The 21,391-nt window shown below is 36.1% G+C and overlaps 1 protein-coding gene across 5 annotated transcripts in view; it reads left to right on the top strand.

Annotated features, from left to right (window-relative positions):
• The window catches only part of ANGPT1 (angiopoietin 1), a 245,927-nt gene that overhangs the window by 194,372 nt on the left and 30,164 nt on the right, over positions 1-21,391 (top strand). For all 5 annotated transcript variants that reach the window (XM_027577787.2, XM_027577761.2, XM_027577770.2 and 2 more), the window contains 2 exons: positions 7,421-7,522; positions 17,085-17,251. In XM_027577787.2, the coding sequence (XP_027433588.1) occupies positions 7,421-7,522; positions 17,085-17,251 (269 nt within the window). The remainder of the gene's footprint in view (positions 1-7,420; positions 7,523-17,084; positions 17,252-21,391) is intronic.

Here is a 21,391-nt window from a genome sequence, read left to right as displayed (position 1 = left end):
TTCAATAAATATGTGTTTAAACGAATGAATGAACTTCTGACAATAATATCAACATTTCAACATAGTATATAGTAAGTAAGCCTAACTTAGCCTTCTTGATTATTAGTCTCCTTTGATGGATGAGAGAAATGAATCTTGGAGAGTAGTTTGCCAGATGTTACATCATTGTCAAGAAGAGAATATGGACTCTACCAGCGTCCTTTCTCTCCTGATTTCAGTAAGGATTAGTGGTTTCAGTTAGCTCAGTGTTTTTTTTTTTTGTTTCCCTTTGCTGGGACACAATTTTTTTTTCTGAAAGGAGGCCTTTCATGCTCTTCCATAATGGAGAAGGAGGGAGAACGTGCAGTGGGCAAAAAAAGCAGTGGTCACAGTTCCATACATTGCTACCTGGACCACCTACCACAGAAGTTTAGTTTTACCTGTTTTTCATCTTGGGCTTCTGTGCAAAATCTCACTAAATTGAGTGTTCCATGGCTTAAGAGAAAAAAAAAAATAACTATGAGGGTTCAATGGTGGGTCTAGGAGTAAAAAGAAGAGGGTAACTCATTGTGAGGGGGAACCTTTTGGATCCTTTGGATCTTATGACATGAACCCTTCCTACCCTACTTGCTGATATCTTAGAATCATACTTAAGCTTAAATTCAGTTGGCATACACTTGGGCATGTACATACATCCACATACTCTTACACCATACATCTACCATGTAAAGTTTATCAAAAACTGTCCTGGGGAGGAGCGGAGCTAACATAAATACTCTATAATTTACCTACTTGTGTTCTCCATGACCTGTATTCCCCATGACCTGAAAGAACCCCCAAATTATTGTCAGTTCCCCTAAAATACAACTTGGCTATTAATAATAGAAGTTAGCTAAAAATATTAAGTTACCCTCCTTTTAGACACTTAATGATGCTGTGATATAATAAAAGCAATTTTTAGGGACTTCAAAATAACATTCACACTTTCAGAATCTTTTTCACTCCATCACCCAATCCTGCCACATGGCCCCAAGTTTTGACAAAGGGGACATTACAAATAAGTTTGATCATTCCATGAATTTTAATTCATGTATAACCATAACCAGTGTTTTGAACTATGCTAGTTCAGAACATTTTGAGATGCAAATGATGTGCAGGCTATTTGCAGAACTACTGCTCCTGTTAGGGTGGAAGAAAGGTATATTATCTTAAGTCATAATCTTGAATAAATTTGCTTTTAATATTTACATAAAAGTGTGGGTTGGAGGATCCAATTCACTAGTTCAGTAGCTGACTCCTGTGTTGGTTTCATCAGGATGGCATGATTTAAACTTATACCTCTGCAAAATGATGGATTTTCCATGTGATGGAGCTTCAGGATTGTTCTTGAATAAATGAAATCTAAAATATTAAATTCCAAATGTCAACTGTCTGCTCAGTTAAACTTTAAGGTTTGGGCCTAAGGGAAAATGGTAGCCTGAGCAAGTAAGCCTGTAAGAGGCAAATTTTTATCACTATGGAAATAGCCCCATGACTTTTCAGAGGAAAGAAGTTCACATGGCATTTGGTCAGGACTATCATTAGATTTTAGTTTTATTGGAAATAGCAGAGCGTGGTGAGAGGGAGAGATCACTGAGTAGAAGGGAAAAAGACTTAGGTCTTTTTTTTTTTTTTTTTTTTTAAGACTTAGGTCTTCTTGACTTAGGTGTTCCTTCCTTTGTTTTATTCTTTCCCATTTATGATCACGGATCCTCTCACAAGTAGTAATGTTGTTCTATTATGGAAACTTTAAACTGATAAACCTGCACTTTTCATAGATAGCAATTTTTTAAAACATCTCATTTATCATGGCACCAGTAAGAAAAATTATTGTGTGAATTTTCCCTGGTATAATTTAGAAGCTGGTTAATACAGTAGTTCAAATGCATTTACAGTTTGCCAGGTATATTCTAAGCACTTTAGATGTAAAAACTCACTTGTTTACTCTTTTCAGTAACTCTATGAGATGGGTGTTCCCTTATCCCTATTTTAGAAAAATAACTTGCCCAAATCACATAGTTAATAGATACTGAACACAGGCTTTGTAATAAAAGCATCAACTCCAGACTGTATCTCTTAGCAGGGGGCTAAATGAGATAATTATGTTAGTGGTGACTGAAGTTGCACCACTTATAATTTCTTTAATCGGAACCTATATGAGTGACACAGGAAAGAGTTTATTATCAGAAAATTATGTGAAATTGATTCATGTTCTGATTATAAACCACCCTGCTCCTTCCTACCTTGTAATCTCATTTTCTTCTCCTGTGTTGATATAAATCATTGAAATTCTCTGAATCCTGTAAAAAGTGCTTGGAAAATGCATCTTTATGATCGTCACTCTTCCCAGTAAATTGTGCTTTGTAAATATAAAATTTGGTGCTACGTTTGGATATGCTTAGCAAAAGCTTTGCTTATTGTTATGCTTGCAGAAGTTCTAGCAAGGGTATGAAACTCAAGGCAAGCTTATAAAAAATAAAGCAAGTTCTGGGGCACCTGGGTGGCTCAGTTGGTTAAACCGCTGCCTTCAGCTCAGGCCATGATCCCAGGGTCCTCGGATCGAGCCCCACATCGGGCTCCCTGCTCATGCAGGAAGCCTGCTTCTCCCTCTGCCTGCCGCTCCCCCTGCTTGTGCTCTCTCCCTCTCTCTCTCTCTCTCTCTCTCTCTCGCTCTCTCTGTGTGTCAAATAAATAAATAAAATCTTTAAAAAAATAAAAAATAAAGCAAGTTCAAATATGTAAGGTCTGGGATATGGACCAATCAATAAAATTGGGCTATTTAGGCAGCTAACAAAAGCTATTAAGAGGTATTCATCCTGTAAGCAGAGTAAGAGTCGCATGCATACAGAATTGGTATACATTTATTTTTCTAACCGACATCATTCCCTTCTAAGAAATGATGTCTGAAAATAACTATTATCTTTTCAAATGAGATGAAGGCAGTTTTCTAAGACTAATTAATTTTTCAAGCAGATCAAATATGAGAATTAAATCATTTACGTATTTATTTTTTACCTTTGTAGTACTAATGGCTGTCGTTATTTTCTCTCTGAATTCCCTTCAATGCATAGTAGTAGGAAATAGGATTTTTCCTTCTAGTTCATCAGTTTCTAAAACTAAAGGCTTTCTAGCCAGCTTAGATTCATCCAAAAATTCAAACCATTAAATCATAACTCTGCTTATTATAAAATATTAAAAATTTGTTTCTGAATTGTGAGTTCCCTAATTCTTGGGAAAGGACCATAACAAATGTATTGAGCCTTTTTTTTTACTTAAGGTTATGGAAAAATAATTAACATCCTCAAGCCTAATCATTCCAACTTGTATGGAGCATAAAACCGTAAGAACTATGTGAATCAAATTTCCCCTTTTTGTTTGGGTTTAAATCTCTGTATTATGTTAAAAGGTATTTAATGCTTGAAAGCTTTGACCTTGCCTGGGATAGGAGCCAGTTCAATCTTTTCTTGGATGGAGTTAAGCCCAAGTCATATGATCAATAAATGCAACAGGCACAGTAAATGTAGCGGGGCTCTTGTCTCCAGGAAGGCACCACCAGATAGCACAGACCACACAATATTGGCGAATGAACTTTTCAAGTCCTTTCATGTCTCAAATCTTTTGAAACCAACCTCCTATTTTCTTAAACTTCCTTCATCTGTTAAGCATAGGCTTTTTTATTTTTCTTCTGACTAGAAATAACATGTTTTTGGGGTTTTTTTTTTTTTTTTGGCTAGAGTGAATCCAACTTCTTAAATAGATATGTAATAAAAAGAGGCATGCTCAGAGATTAGTGATGTCAATATTATTATATTTACATTATATATTATATTACTATATTAATCATAAATATAGAAAATACATATTATATAAAATATAAATTATATAAAATACATTAATACATATTATTAAGCTGGTGATCTTAAGGACAATTTATGGAACTGTTACATGTTTTGATTTTGTACATTCCATATTATTCTTATTATAAACAATAAATTATATGCAATGGTATATATAATAGTAAACTATGCTACAATATGTAAGATATTATATGCAGAGTATATAATGCATAATGTAAATACATACTATCTCATATGTAAAATACATCTAAGAAATGAGGGTCATGGCAAAGCCCATTATGTATCAAGCACTATTCTAAAAATTCTACATGCATTGACTCATTTAGTCCTTGCAAAAACCTAAGTGATAAAGAGAACAGAGTTGGGATTTGAGACAGGTAATTTGGTACCCAAGTTCATGCCCCTAACCAATACGCCCTTCAGCTCTATTGTGACCATATTCCACAATGGCAGCTATTATTATTATTACTGCTGTTATTGAGTCATAATAAGAACTGTGGAGCAAATGTCCAGCATCTTACCTTCTCTGCACCTTGGCTTCTAACACAATAATCCTCCTGGGGAACTTCTGCCTTCCCATGTAGCTCCGACTCTCTCTGGGCCCTTATCTGAGAAGTACTCTTAGCACATCTTAACATTCTCAAGTCACTGAATATGTTTATTTAAAAGGAAATTGGTCTTTTTCTAAAATTTGTGAATGCTTTTAAAACTTTAAGTGCATAGAATTCTAATAACATAGATAATAGTAATAACAAAACTGTGAAGAATATTTTCCTCTGCACATTGCATATTGATAAATGTAGTTATTCCTTTCCCTGAGTAAGTAAGTGGACTTTATAGCTTTGCAAACACAGGTTAGCAAAGTTCCAGGCAATTAGTGTCCATTTAGAAGAAAATTCTGAAAAAAAATTCTGGATTAACCAGTCAAGGCAGGGTAAAAATTTAATTAAGAATCAAGTGGCACTAGTTACCTCTAGCAAAATGTTTCCTTGACATTTTCACTGACTCTTACTTAAGTATCTCCAGTAAAGTTCCACCTTGGCCACTTGTCTTGGATCACCACCTATGCCCTCTTTAAACTGTGCCCTCTGGGTTTTATTCTCATAGGAATCCTGCAGTCTCCTCAAGGTCACTAATGACTCCTTCATTTCAAATTTAAGTGTTTATTTTCCTCATCTTTGTCTTGACTTCTCTGAATATTTGATTAAGTCGATCACTTCCCCAAGTCAAAAATCCATCCTCAGCTTTCATTGCGTTAATCAGGTTTTCCTATTTTATCTTTCCTTCTTGCTTCTCTATTTATTCAACAAATATTCATTTAGTACCCAGTATAGGCTAGGCACTGTTCTAGGCACTGGGGACAGTGACAAATGCCTGCCTAAAGGTTATTGATGTATTTTACCTCCATCAGTTCACCAAAGCCCATTTTTGGATCCTCCCCCTTCCTGCACATATACATCTCTTTCCACTTTTTCTTTACTTCTTTAAATAATCCATTTTCATGTTATCAACTATTGCTCTCAAGCAGATTACTCCCAATACAGTTTTGAATTAGATAGACATAGGGTTCAAATCCTGGATGCAGGATTTGTTATTAATAATAACCATTGGTAAGTTACTGAAACACTCTAAGAATTGTTTTTATCTTCTGAAAAATAGGGATAATAGTCATATATGTACATCACTGTCATGAGTTGTTATAGAAAATACATATGAAGTGTTTAAATTATCAGGCACCTAACAGCAAGCATGCTATTGTTGATGGTGATTCCTTTCTTATTCCTTTATTATCCATAGTCTTATCCTTGGTCTGCCTCCATTAGATCATCTCCAGTTGATTGATGAACCCCCCCTTTTGGATGACTATACTACCTCAAATTCTATGTGTCCAAAACCATGATCATTTTCTTTTCTTGTATGTTAGATTTTTCCCTTAAGTTTTTCATTTAGATCTATTTAGATCTCTGTCTATATCATTCTTCAGGTCACTGGAGCTAAAAATTGTGAACTCCTACATCTCCTAAAGCCTACAGGAACAATCACTATTGAAACTTTCAAGCATTTTGAGGGCAAGATCCATATTTTGTTCATCATAGTATCCCTAATTGTAACAGAATCAGTGCCCAAAAATGCTGATTAAGTAAAAAATAAGTGAATGAATCAATTAGAATTGAGGAGGAGGAAAGACTAGCTAGAGGTTGTGTTGAAGACAAAGAGTGGGTACCAAATAGTTAAGGGATTAGTCGAGGGGGAACCTTGGGACAGAGAATAGAATTTCAATTTATATTGAAGGTGAGTCAATTCCTAGGGACAGTTAAAGACATACTGATGGGTGACTGTTGTCAAAATAGAGGAAGAGCCCTCTAGAGAGCAGTTTGCCTAATTTATATGCTCACAAATAGTCATGGTTCTCTTAGTTCCTTTCACTCTGAGGAAGTACATGGACAATTTGTCCTCTGAATGACAGTTGTTGCCACTGTTTTCATACCCGTTAGCCATTTGTGCTCCAAATTGAGGGCTTCAGGGAAAACGCTTGAGGCTTTTGCCCTTAATCAGAGCTGAGCTATGTGCCTGCACAGCCTGTCTGCCTCCGTTGCATCATATCTACACCTTTAGCCAGCCTCCAAAATGCTTTAGTCATCAGTTGCCTGGGGAATGGTGTTCTCCATAGCTGGGACCTTGAATAATCAAACTGCCACATTCATGCTACATCAATTACAGTGATTACTCTCTAAAGATAATCCCATTACAGATATGTTTCTCTCCTTGGGTAGACTCGGGGCAAATGAATCGATTTCTAAATAAATACTATTGTTTTAGAATAATTGAAATGAGCATAAGTCTTTGAAAGCATTGGATAACTTTCCACATGGGGAGGAAATGCTTGTCGCAGTCAAAAATACAGTATGTCATATTCTCCTATTATTGTTCATGACGAAAATTCAAGCAAATAATATGTTCTCCATATGCTGTGGACCAAATTTTGCCTCTAATGTAATACTGAGCCATCAAGAATAATTACTGTAGTATGTAACTGTATAGGACTTAATGCGCAATGAAATATATAATAGCTAAATATATATGATTTTTTAAAAAAGTTATTTTTCAAAACCTTTATTATTATTATATAACCATTTCAATTAATTAAAAACTTAAGAATTCTGAGTCTTATGTTTTGGCAATAAAATGGTCTATAATTTTAGAAACCTAGATAGCATTTTTAAAAATCAAACATACCTAAGTGCCTATTACCATTTAAGACAGATTTTTAAAAATAATTTTTATAATCTGAGACTAAGACAATTTTCAGCTGACTGATTTAAATTTTTACAAGTAAGTTATATGATGGAATTTAATCAAAACAATTCTAATGTAAAACAAAATAACTGGTAAGATATCTAAGTTAACATTTTTCAACATAGTAATTTTTATTCAATTTATCTATAGGCCTACCCATCCTATTTCTGTTTTGAAACATATCTGATACTTATCTCTTTAAAACAGACATAATTTTCACTTGACTTTATTTTCCCTGCGTCTATCAGGTATTTTGCAATATGGATCTTAATGGAGGAGGTTGGACTGTAATACAACATCGTGAAGATGGAAGTCTAGATTTCCAAAGAGGTTGGAAAGAATATAAAATGGTAAGATGGAAGAGTTTACATAGTTTCTGATGTTTTATCATGAGGTTATCTTCACCATACTATGTGATAAGCCCTTGTATTTTTAGGTGTTTTTCAGCTATTTTAAAAATAAAATGATACATTAGTCACATTATTTTTATTAAACACAACACACTCATAAATCATTTTCAGTAAATGATTTCCATATGTGCATCAGAAAGAAAAATATATTACTGAAATTATTTGGTGAACTGTTATGTATTATCTGGATTTGTTCCTGGTTGACTGAGGGTGGGGGAAGCTAGGACCCAGACCCAGGCTGGATACATGAACCAGGACAAGGGAGGTGTGCCGGGCTGTGGATTATGGAGAGGTACTAACAGTGGCCTCACACACATAGCTGGCAAATTGTTGCTGGGTGTTGAATAAGAGCTCCTCCATGTGGCTGGGTTGGGCTTCTCTCAGTATGGTGATTCAGGGTCATCAGACTTCTTATCTAGCAGTTGGCATCCCTCACACACAAAAATTGAAGCTTCCACACCTTTTTAATAAGGTCTATTAGACCCAGAAATTGCACTGTATCACTTACACTGCTTTCTTTGGTTAAAGTTACTGACAGAGCCAGTCCACATTCAAGATGAGAGGAATACACAAGGGTATGAACTGTGAGGAATGGTTCCTTAGGGGTCTCCAAAATAATAGCAGACATCATGGTCACCATCACTGTCATCATAGCTAAAGCTTCCAGTGGTTAATATGAGCCAGCCCTGTACATAAATTCTTACTCATTTTTTTTATATCAAACCTATTATCTGTCTCCATTTTAAGAGGAAAGTGAGCAAGTTGGGAGATCAGCTTTTCCAAGATAATATAGTAGATGGTTTAAATAATGCATAATACAATAATTATATAGTAAATGCCTACAATATTAACATTAAAATCAGCTGACAGAATGTCAAGATACAAGAAAGGAAGAGGCTTCCATTTGTGGATTTATTGTCATATTTTACATCTCATTGTTCTGGATAATTCTTGTCTTGACCAATTTTTGACAAATTCCCCTCTCAGAAGGTAAAGAAAAAGGTGAAGAGCCATGTTGTACAGTCTAAGTTCTGTCTTGATATTCTTTTAGAAAATATGTAAAAATTGTAGTTAATCAGCATCACAGTTTATACACTAGTAAGCTCATAGTTGGCCAAATGACAGTTAAAAGGATTTTAATAAATGAAGGGGGGGTCTCTTGTGGTGTGTCTCTGTGTCTACAGTATTTTTTATCAGATACCCAGTTGAACACTATGAATGTAGGTTAATAAAGTTTGGAGTTATACAAAGTTGGAAACTGATGTCTTCAATAAACCATAAAATTCCATGTAGAAAAGAAGGCTACAGCCAGCAAGATAGAATTCTACAGAGGTAAATGTAGTCTTTCACCTAGACCAAAAATACACAAAATTAAGTGAGAATATAGGATAAAGGTGACAAATTAGCTTAAGAACCTGGTGTTTGAAAGTCTGGATAGATTTACTTGACTATAAGTTCATTTTGTGTTGTTGGCTACTAACAGCTAAGACCAGTGTATTCAGGCTACATTAATAGTTTGTGGTCTCAAGAAATGCAGAACTCATTGGTGTCTGTCATAGTCTGGTTACATCAAGAATATGCTTTAAATTCTGGTGGATTTCTAACAAATGAACTTATCCTATGAGGTACAAACAGGATGAATCAATGGGGCTCTAACTTGTAGGAAAAAAAAAAGGAATTAGGTATAAACCTGTCTGATGGCTATTTAAATTGACTGGTTGGAGGTAGATTCTCACAGTGCAGTCCAGAAACCAGCAGCACTAGCTTTGTCTGGGAGCTTATGAGAAATGCAGCATCTCAAGCTCCATCCTAGACTTCCTGAATTAAAATCTGCGTTTTAACACTTCTTTAAAGAGGGAAGCTCCATAATGAATGGAAGAACATTCTAGAGAGGCAAAATTGACTGCTTATGGACAAAACTCTCTTAGGATTCTTTCCAATATGAATGGACTGTCTATTGAGTGGTGAGGACCTCTCTTCCGTGGAAAAACCCCAGTAGAAAGTAAATCACCAGGACTTTTGCAGAGAATATTGGTTCTACTCTAAGGTCTCTTTCTGCTTATGTGATTCTAAGAACATATGGGAAAAATTTAATCTAAGTTCTAAAAAACAACATCACATTATGTCTATATCAGCAGTTTGAGTCTTCACTCTACCATTTACAAACGGAGTGTTTTTTGGCAAATCATTTAACCTATACCTTAACTTCCTCACTAGTTAAAAGGGGGCATTAATGATAATACCTCACCTGCCTTGCAGGGATGTTGTGAGGATTAAATATAAATAAAGCACTTGACATACTAAATTTTCACTAACCAGTAGTTATTACCCAAGATTAAGACATCAAAGACTCCAAAATTTTTACTTAACTCTGCCAAAAATATTATTTTGCAAGCTACCTTAACTCATGATTATTTTCATCATTAAAATGGAATGTGAAGAAGTCATCTGAGAATCAGACTATAGATATAGGTTCAGGCAAATCTAAAATACATTATTATTAATATCAGTGATAATAGAAAAATTAATATAAAGTTATCATCATGGTGACTTTCCAAAATGCTGCATTATTATCTGCTGCCTTGGCAAACTAGGCATGTTAAGACAGACTAACATATGAAGTACGGCATTGATTCATGTCTTATAAGTATTTACCAGATATATATGTATTTTAAGCAATATTTTTTCATCATTTGACTGAGGCTGAATTATTCTTTAATTATAGTTTTTGGGGAGTTTACCCTGCTCCCTTTTTAAAAAAAATAGAAAGACTATCTTATTTCATTCAAACTAGAACAGTTTATCAGCTGAGTGTCCATTCTACATGGTCAGAAAATTGAGATAAGCTCCAGAAATCTGAAATATTTTGGCAAAAATGAGTCTGACTCCTTTTTTTTTAATTAAGAGAATTCATCGCATGTCACAACTTGGTAAACTTTCACCAAAACACATGGTAGAAAGTGTTTCCGTTGCTTTTCTCCAGAGCTTTTTACCTAAAGACCAAATAACCTGAGTCCAAAAAGAATGTAGGCTCCTTTATGCTCATTCTTATCAGTCACTCCCACTTCTGTTCCCTGCTTCAGAACTGGCTGCTAAGGTGTGCATTCTTTGGGAAAACATGAACTTCTTGGCAGGCACCATTTCCTCCCCAATCTTCACTCATCTACTGGTGCACACGAAGATGCTTCACCTCTTTCTTGAGCCCTGAGTCCGGAAATAAAATTTCACCCCTCCTTCCTTTCTGCCTTTCCTCTCTCCTTCTCTTCATTCTGGTTGATATCTATGGGCTGCCTCTTTCCTCATAAGGTTTCCAGAACAGTATGTTAAGATTATCAACACATGAATTACAAATATATATTGTAATTTATTATGTTTAAATCTCTCTCAACATGGAAGATTTGCAATGTATTTGGTTCTTAACATTGGCTTTAAGCCTACAAAAGTCTTTTACCTGAGCTTTGTTTTCACTTAACCTTCCTTAAGAGGGGATTCAGCAAAATCTGGTTTATGGATTTGTAAAGATGTTTGCAGAGGGAAGTCTGCAGTGGGCCTTTTTAATGAGGCACTTAGGGAACCATATTAACTCTTTCAAGCCATGAGGATACCATTTAGTGGCTTCCAGCAATAACACTTATCAGCAGTACTTTTGCATATATGAAGCCAAATCCAGTTAGAAGTTCCAGATAGTACCCTAGTGGCCTAACTTTATAGAAGGTGGTGACTAATGCCCTGGAGACAACCTGGCTTTGTATTGAAAACAGTTACCCCCATAAAAAGAGTTTCCTATTGACACAAATATTTCAGTCTGAGCACCATACCTTCTGGGAGTTCTTTGTTTCTGGAAAGAAATTGAGAGCATATTTTGAACTGCTTTTTAACATCTTCACATTAAAAAGAGAAAAATATATAAGAAATTTAAGATGTTGAAATAAATCATCCTTTTGATCTTTCTTGGGCTGAGTGTCTCAGCAGTTAGAAGAGATACATGATTAAGTTGTGTATTAAAGCACCTCTGAAAAGCCACAGATCAGTAACCCTGCTTCATATCTGTTTTCTCTAATTGTTTATATGAAAAAAGATGAAACCCATAGAATACATTAACTGTGTCTGGTTTCATTTGTGTTTCAGCTATAGAAAGTCAACACTTCTATGAGCATTATCAGACCAAAAATAATAATAATAATAAAGCAACAAAGTATCAGAGACAATTACCTTATTAACTTGGAATCATACAACCAAAACTGAGTATTTCTGCAGGTCTTGGCAAAAACTAATGACTATCGATCTTTCTTCTGTGTGCATTTTTTATTAATAATATATGGGTTTTAGGGCCAACTTTAAGTCAGCATTAGTCTAGGTTAAGTTCCAGTATCTTTTTGCCTTTTATTAAAGAGCTAAAGGAGAAGTTTAACAATCTGTCTGAATTATGGTATCAAAATTTTGCATATGATTGTGATTGAAGTAACTAATCATAATAGTTTTCATGGAAGGATATGACCTAGCATCGTTGGATTTTTTTATAGAAAAGAAGAAATTCTAGTTTTATTAGTATTTTTTATTGTTTTGATAGACACTTGCTGCTTTTTTTAGCATCAGCACTGAATTTTGTATAAGCTTTTGTTTTTATTCATGTAGATATTACAGGCCTTTTGGAATAAAATATAGATCTATGGTAAGCTGTTATGTGTGCAGTAAGGTATGAACCTGGTTTTTTTAGGGGATGTGGCCATCTCTGCATTTCAGGCATCAATATATATTTTTTCAAGGACAGTCCCATAATACATAATCAAAACGTGTCTACTAATATGGAGCTTCATATGAAGGTGAGGTTTTATGCTTCTCTCTTTCCTGTGCGCCACTCAGATAATTTGATCTGGTTTATATATTTTTCCTCATTTGCACGCAGAATAGCTATTCTGCATCATAATTATATGATTCTTCACCTGTGGTACACAGCACACTCACCCATGGAACCTTTCAAATATATGTATCTTTAAGTGCACCCCAGACATACGGAGCCAAACCTCCGTGTGGGAACCGAGTCATCTATATTTTTAAAAAGCTCCACAGCTGTTTCTGATATGCAGTCCTGGTTGAAAGCAAATGTCAAAACTATCAATTTATTGGCATGCGTGTAAGATCTCAAAAATTACCTCTTTTGTAGATCTAAAACTTACGAGATATAGAGAGAAAGAGATTAAAAGAAATAGGACCAAGGGAGAGTTGGAGGACTCAGCTTCTCCCTGGCCTTAGGAAGAAGAAGCAAGAATAAAAAGCAGTCTACGTGTTGGTTTATGGCACGGTTTAGCCCCCGTGTCAACCAGTTGGTTTTAATTTATTTGATAATTAACTTCTTGGATTAAAATGACAGTGCTCATTTATGTAAACCAACACTCAACTTGTCATAAGAATACATTAGTTCCTAGCATCTGAAAGCCTTTTAAATAATTGTTTCAGTATCCCCTTATTAATTTTCAGGCTAAGACATGATCCTGGACTATTTTTGTTCCCTTTCTCGTACAGAATAGAAAGAAACCTACTTCTCAAATAGCTCACAGTCTGGTGGGAGAGAGGCAAGTAAACAGAAAATTATTATGTATTTGTGATATATCCTTTAACTATAATAACAATGAGAATTTTGTTGTTCTCCCGTATCAGCATGGAGCTAAACGCTTTAGGTATCTTATTTCTTTCTCACAACACTATATATGGAAATGACATTTTTAATCCCTGTTTTGCAGATAAGGAAACTGAGGCTAAGAAGTAGTATCGGAGGTTCCGCAGCAAATATGGGGCAGAGCAAGGCTTCAAGTTGGAGCAGAGATAGGGAGTAGAAGTTATTTAATCAAAGCTAAGCCTTTGTTCGTAGGCATCGCATTGGTAGTGTGGCTGATAAGCTGTCCAAGAGACAGTTTACTACTGCGGGAACCCATTTTCCCTTCTTTGACTTATTTTTCATCTCTGTGATGGAACAGTTGTTTCTGCATGGCTGCACTTAGCTTTTAGAAAGCTTCCTCTACCCTAACAGCCATTTCGATTCATTGTAGCCCAACATTTTGTTCCCACAATAGAGAATGTTTAGACAGTTTTTCTGGGAAGGTGCATGAAATGGAATTTTTATTTCTAAAATCAAATTTTGTTGCTCTCTTTTCAGTTGCTCCTTCCTCTCTTTTCACTCAGAAAAAGCAAACTGTTTAGGAAGGGAAGTTACTCTCTACGTAGAGGGAGGTAGAAGCCTGCATGCCAAGCTGGGGACCAAGGCTCCCATAGGAATGACACTAAGGCTTATCCGTTTCTGAGGCTCACTAGAGATCACTGCCCTTGTCCCTGGGGAAGCTGGACAGTTTTATCCATTCAGAGCTTTCAGCAGCACGGAAATAGTGTGGCCTAGAACTTAACACTTCATCATTCCCAGCTTCCTTATTCACATTTAGTATAGTTGCTGACTCCCTTCTAACTATGCACAAGAGGGAATCCTCCAGCGGCTGGAGGGAGAGTTTTGACACGTCTGAGCTGAGAAGAAAATGCAAGGAAAATCCCAGCAGTCTTCTTTTTCTTCCCAGTGGCTGCTGCAACTGAGAATGTGCTAAATTTGACTTTCAGTGCCCTGTAAGTTTCTGTTTTGTTTATTTATTGGAGAAGGTAAGCTTCACTCTTCTTTCTGGTATGTAGCACCGCTGCCACGAAAATGTGTAAAATTCTTAGCACATCCTAAATTGCTCTAATATTCCCTGCCACTGTGGAACTCTGGCAAAGTGTGACTTGTGCTTCTTAGGAACAGAGAAGCAAGGGGACACTGGAACACTGACTTCTATGGATCCCATATCTTTGCTCTGAACTACAGGTAGATGGTCTTCAGGGGAGCATATGCCCAGTGCAATCTGAATGAAGGGTTTGAGTTAATTAAAAACTAAGTTAAACTGGGGAATAACTTTAAAAAGTGCTTACATATACTAATGTATTTCATTTTAACTTTAAGTGTACAATTATATCTTCATTTACCTATTTTTTAAAATGTAGGACCAAAGCCTGGAATTCTGGGTCAGTGGTTCTTTCCTAGAACTTTCCCATAATTAAATGCATCAAATTTCTACCTTCTTTTTTTTTTTTAAACTAGAGCAGGTAAGACACACGCAAAGCAATGTAAGTTAAAATCCTCTAATGTTTTATTGTTTTTCTAGTCTCTTAGAGTTGCTGCAACAAACATAATTCAAAAGCATTTTTTTAGTGATTTGCTTTTATTGAGCAAACCTAATGTTTAAATTAAGTTTTATCAAAACAAAACAGAACAAAACAAATGACTCTTTTTCCCACTAATATTTAAATTATTTACATAAAATTGTGAGTCTTACCATTACAATAACGGAACTGGTGTAAACGGTTTGGGGACCCAAAACAATGGACATTTAGTAAGTAACTCAGTTGACAGAGACAGTAGTATACAAATGTATTAAATGCGTTTAATTTACTTTGGGCATCAATATATTTTATTTTATTTTTTATTTTTTTTAAAGATTTTTTATTTATTTGGCAGAGAGAGAACACAAGCAGGGGGAGCGGCAGGCTGAGGGAGAGGGAGAAGCAGGCTCCTGCTGAGCAGGGAACCCGATGTGGGACTCTATCCCAGGACCCTGGGATCATGACCCAAGCCGAAGGCAGTTGCTTAACCAACTGAGCCATCCAGGCGCCCCATCATCAATATATTTTAAAGAAGGAGTGGAGAACACTGTTTCATATGTTAGGTTTGTTAAAGGGGAAAGCAGTTAAGAATACTTCTACTGTAGGGGCACCTGGGTGGCTCAGTCGGTTAGGTAGCTGACTCTTGGTTTTGGCTCAGGTCATGATCTCAGGGTCCTGGGATTGAACCCCTCACTGAGCTCCATGCTGATCACGGAATTTGCTTGAGATTCTCTCCCTTGTCCTCTGCTCCTCCCCTTGTTCTCTCTCTCTAAAATTAAATAAATGAAATCTTTTTTAAAAAGAATACTTCTACTGTGGTTATAATTCTGTAAAGTTGATATACATTAGATTAAAAAAAACAGTTTCTAAATTCCATCATCTGTGTTGAGAAAAGGAGGATTGCTTTGGCTATCTTTGTACTACTCTCATACTTCTTAATATGGGTAAAGTAAAACCTTTATAAATGAATACTTCAATTAACAGAATCAGTTTCTTTCTGAAATGTCAGAGTATCTCCTGCGGCACTGGAGGTGTGCCGTCCAAATATTAAAGTACACAGGGAAAAACAGGGAGCTTGTTTGGATGCAATGGAGCTGGTTCTCAAATATTTTGATTCAGTGTGGAGCCAGGATTTTTTTTTCAGCCAGAGCTCCAGTGATTATGATTCAGTGGGCACCTTAAAAAACACCTCCCTGAGACTCAGCCAAATTATTTATGACAAGAATTATGTTTTAAGGCTACTTCTCTGAATGTCATTATAAAGTGCTATAGTATTTTCCTTCCTCCCTTCCTTCCTTCCTTTCTTCCTTTAAATGTCAGTGAAGCATATGGAGTACCAGTGTATGCCAACATTCCACTAGTCGCAAATACAGCACAGCTTCTGTCCTCAAGAAGCTCACAGTTTGGTCAGTAAGACAAACATGTAGTTCAAGAATTATACTCAACTTCAAGTATTACCAAGGAATACTTCTGGGGATTCAGAAACTGAATACCCAAATCTAGAATGCCGGCAATTTCTTAGGGTTCCTTATTTTCCTATCACTAACATAACCAACATTAAGAGTTGGTTTTCCTTTGGGGACCACCTCCCCCCCCACAAAGAAACAGTTTTTGAACACTTAACAACGATGATTGGGCTTCCCCTGCAGAGAACAAGAGCCACGTTAAGATTCAGTTGCAGAGAAGCCAGCGAGCTTCACTCACTAGCTCTTACGTGTCAACCTGCCTCAAAACCCAAATCCATGCCAGTGAGACATTTAAGTGACTCTAGTCCTGGATTTACAGGTTTGCTTATTAATATTTAAAAATGAAAATATTAAAGTTAGAAAAGTCAAGGGTCTAGTAATATGTTTAAGTTATTATCTTAGCATAGTTTGACTCCCAAATAATAATAGTAATAGCAACAACAACAGAAACAATAATATTGTTAAATAATTTATCTGATAATATTCATTGAAAATGTTTAAATTATGTTTAAAATATTCTGTTAACTAGTATTTTAGAAACATTTTCAAAAGCAAGCTCTGACTGAGAAGTGTTTACTGGTCAAACCTATTAACCGGATTCCTTTAATCTGAAATCATTTTACCTACACAGATTTGAATATCAGCCTTTTACTGTAATAAGAATTCGACGCAGGGCCCAATGGAGGGAAACATAGCAGAAAAGTATTGAGTCAGTAATTGGAAAAAAGTGTGTAAAAATGTGAAAAATGACCTTTACTGTTAAAGAAGTTTTTCTTATTATTTAGAATGTAGTTAATACTGAACCTGATAAGAGGTTTTCTCTGAAATAACAACCGTATCTCTATCTCCTTTTGTAGGGGTTTGGAAATCCCTCTGGCGAATATTGGCTGGGGAATGAGTTTATTTTTGCCATAACCAGTCAGAGGCAGTACACACTAAGAATCGAGTTAATGGACTGGGAAGGAAATCGAGCCTATTCACAATATGACAGATTCCACATAGGAAATGAAAAGCAGAACTATAGGTAAGTCCTCCTTCCATGTAGGGCTCAACTGCCTTGGGCCTTGCCATCTACCAGTTACAGTGGAAAAGTGTGAAAGACAAAAATGATGCAAATCATGCTTCAAAATGAAAATTAGGTTGTCTAGGCCTATGGTAGTGATAATAAAAAAACTCAGTAAATACTTCTTAAAAGCGTTAAAATTTCAGTTTTCACCGATGGATTGTTTTGATATTGGCTCAGATTCTAGAGGATGAGGAATTGAGTCCAGCACAATATTATTGTTGTCGTAGTTCTTATTGTTACTGTGATGAGATCAGTGCCGTGAATTCATACGTACAAAATTGATGACAGAGAATTGACTCAGACTCAGTGGCTTGAAATAAGTACCCTTCTATCAAAAGATTTTCTACTTACACTTTATTTACCTTTCTTAAATTATTATTTTTTCACATTATTTTAAAAGTGACAAAGGAAAGGTAAAATGTTATGTTTTTATATGACTTACATAAAAGATAAGGTGGGGCATAATTTAGAAATTTTTGGCAAATGCGAAAGCAAAAATAAATTCAAATAATGGTATCAATATACACAATACATCATTGTAGATGTACAAATGGACAAACTATACACTTTCCTATTAACATCTCTGATTTTTTTTCAATGAACAGCTTGTACACTAGAAAAAAACTAAGCAAGTAATGCAGTATTGTAAAATCATTCCCCAAACCCTTATTGTGTTACTTCTGTGTTCCAGGAACCCTACTAGGCACTGCTAATTTTGCAGTGGGTGATGAGATCTCTAGTCTCCCAGACCCCACAGTACAGCTTTGTAACTAACTAGGTCACTAAATAACTGGCTGGCATTCCTTGAGAACAGGGAATATATTTCCATTACTTTTATATCACTACCCATTAATGTAATACTTGGTACATAACAGGTCCTTAATAATTGTGTGTGACTGAGTTTCATAATCAGTAAATTAATGTTGCAATGATTTCTAACTCTCCGTATTGTAACTACTCTACATAAGTTTTGGATTGTGTACATTAAAGCATTGGTACATAGTTTCAAACAAAATGCAGTGACAGCAACCATAGCCTTCTGTTCTTTTTCCAACCTGTGTGGACATCTTGTAGCTCAACCATTTCTGCTGCTTATGTCTTTTTGAGACATACTATTCTTGTAGAGTTTGAATCTACAACTTTTTCATGAACACATCTCATTTTAATGGATTATGCATGGGATTGGATCCTTGGAGACATAAGAATCATTTTCTTGACAAACAGTGATGATGTCACCACAACAGAGGGACGAGAAATGGATCCAAAGGGTTTTCATCGCCTCATGGGAGGGTAGTGAGGGTGTACATAATGGCAACTCAAGAAACCAAAGAAGAGACATTTATAACATGCAATGGAGTGTAAGAAGAAATATTTCCAAAGAGGTCAATATTTGGGGAGTTTTATAACAAGAGAAACCACTGTAAAACATCAGGGGTACTCTTATGTAAATGTTTTAACCTGAAACTTGAAACTCTATGAAACTTGGCTAATGTCAGACAGCCTGATAATAGGACTAGCAAATAAATAGTCTAGTCTTTTTCTAGGCTCCTGAAGAATTTGCTTTGGTTCTTTTCCAAAATCTCTCTCAGTTCTTAGTAGGTAAATAGGTTTGTGTGTCTGTGTGTGCACACGTACACATGCACACACACATGTGTATGTGTTTGTGAGGCGGGGGTGGTATGAAGACAAAGAGTGCATGGACTGGTTTAGGAAGATTGTCAGAATCCAGAGTAGGCTTTAGGGTGCGTGGTATGAATGTCATTCTGGCATCTGTTTGAGGAAGGAGCACTTACTTCCTCTTAGAATGCCCCACTGCCCACACTGAGCATTTCCCATTCCTTCGCTGTATGATTCTGATCTTCACCCACCTGATGCAGATCTGTGATTGAAAAGCAAGTCTTCCCAGATAGAGTGAGGCACACATTCTGGGATCCCCATTTTTCTTTCTTGAGAGAATTATGAACCTAGAGACTCAGGATTGTCCAGAAGGCACTTAATACTTTAATTCCAATCCTTTGGGTTGTCAAGAAAAGAAAGCTGCGATCCAGAAATATGCAACATTGTTCCCAAGGAAGGAGAAAGCCTTAAATAGGGAATGTTTGACTCCTACTGAGTTTGGTGTGGTTTCTACTCTGTAATGCTGCTGTAATAAAGTTGATAGCTCTAGCCCTGTCTCCTGCCAGGACCCAGCAGAAAATAGGTGTGTAATCATCACCTTCTCATGCAATTAAGTGTAAGATTCATGTTGGCATCAAATGGGAAGTTAGAACTCATTTAAACATAATGTCTGGTGAGAGCTTACTGAAAATAAGCACACTGTAAAATGGTCTTATTTACTCTTTCAAAGAAAATCAAACAGAAGCTTGAAAAGGGTGTTTACCCTTGTGACTTCCCTCTCCACCTGTATCATCACTCACTCAAGCCAGGAACACCAAGCGTGGCCTGAGTTAGAGCTCCAGATGTCCAACTTTGCTGCTGCTTTTCCCCCACTTATTTCTCTTCCTTCTGAATTAGGAAGGAATGTCTCATTATGATAATTAGTTAAAAGGATTAGTACTAGCATTTGTATAGTGTCTTATAATTTACGAAATGGTTTTTAACACTTTAGGCATTCAGTATTCACAATGAATTTTTGAGGTAGGTATTACTAGACACATTTAAACAAACTGAGGCTTTGGTCAACTCACCTGCTCAGACTCAAGTAAATTTCAACTAAAAATGGAGCTATGGAATTCATGTTAGATTTTAGGTTTTTGTTTTATGTCTTTAAATTTTCTATATTTTTTCCTCTCCCAAATTAAATTCAGATGATTTTTTGAGAGTTTTTTTTTAAGTATACTGTCTTAACAGAAATTTTATTTTGGAAACCCTTATAATAGCTATGGTCATAATGTATAAATCTAATTTTAAAAAATCTTTCTCATGCTTTGGACACATACTGATAAAAGTAAGTGTTGTTGAATGGATAGATAAGCTTACAATGTACATAGAATACACATATTTTCCTTTTATCCTCTAAGGAAACCCCAAATGATTTTCTCAGAAAATAAAATCTATGGCACCCAGGAGAATATAAATAAGAAAAAGAATAATGTGAGAGTATCATGATAAACACGTCATGTAAAATAACACACATTTAATGTGAAATTAGTAAGTACTTCCTCTAGAGAGGTAGTATTATTCAGGTCTTCATCATCTAACACCCAAACTATTGTACAGCTTTCCTGCCTCTAGTCTTGGTGCTCTCAAATATATCACCCACACTGTTGTTGGGATGGTTTTTCTAAAAGATAATCTGACTTTGGTCTCCGTCCTCATTCATATATTTCAACAATGTTCAAATATCTATAGGTTAGGGGCACCTCGGTGGCTCAGTCAGTTAAGCATCCAACTCTTGATTTTGGCTCAGGTCATGATCTCAGGGTCATGAGATTGAGCCCCGCATGCGTGTGGAGCCTGCTTAAGAATCTCTCTCCCTCTCCCTCTCCCTCTGGCCCTCCTCCCCAAATCACTCTCTCTCACTCTTAAAAAAAAAAAATCTATAGATTAAAGTCTGTCACTTTAAAGTCTTCATGACTTGTTCAGATATCACTAATATACTCTCCCACAACCTCACTTAACCAGATACCTCCTCATTATCATGTTCTAGAAACTACTTGCAGTTTCTCTAAACCTTCTGTATCTTTGTTTATGTTATATCTGTACCCCCGCACATAAACTCAACTTTGGATACATCTTCTAAGTCTTTAAGATTTTCCTTTACCCCAGGAAGTTTTCCCCAATACCTACAATGGTATGTGTTGTGATGTCACATGAACTCACCCACAGTGTCCCTTCAGAACAATAGCCCTACTTCTCTCACCTTCTGGGAATGTTGCTGGTTTACAGTTTGTAGCCAGGGTCCCCTGCCTGAGCATTGCCTGTGGCTGAAGAAAGTCACATCACACAAGATCATTCTTCCTTCCTGCAGACAGATTGCATCCAATGACTAGTCAATATGGGAATGTATAAAGGACCCCTGCCCCAGTTTGGGACAATTCTGAAGGGTCCAGAATCGACTTGGAATTAGCTGAGTTCTTTACTGTAACTGTGTGTGAA

This window comes from Zalophus californianus, chromosome 4 (genome assembly GCF_009762305.2).
Source record: "Zalophus californianus isolate mZalCal1 chromosome 4, mZalCal1.pri.v2, whole genome shotgun sequence".
NCBI classification, from domain to species: domain Eukaryota; kingdom Metazoa; phylum Chordata; class Mammalia; order Carnivora; family Otariidae; genus Zalophus; species Zalophus californianus.
This window is presented reverse-complemented; position numbering and strand designations above follow the sequence as displayed.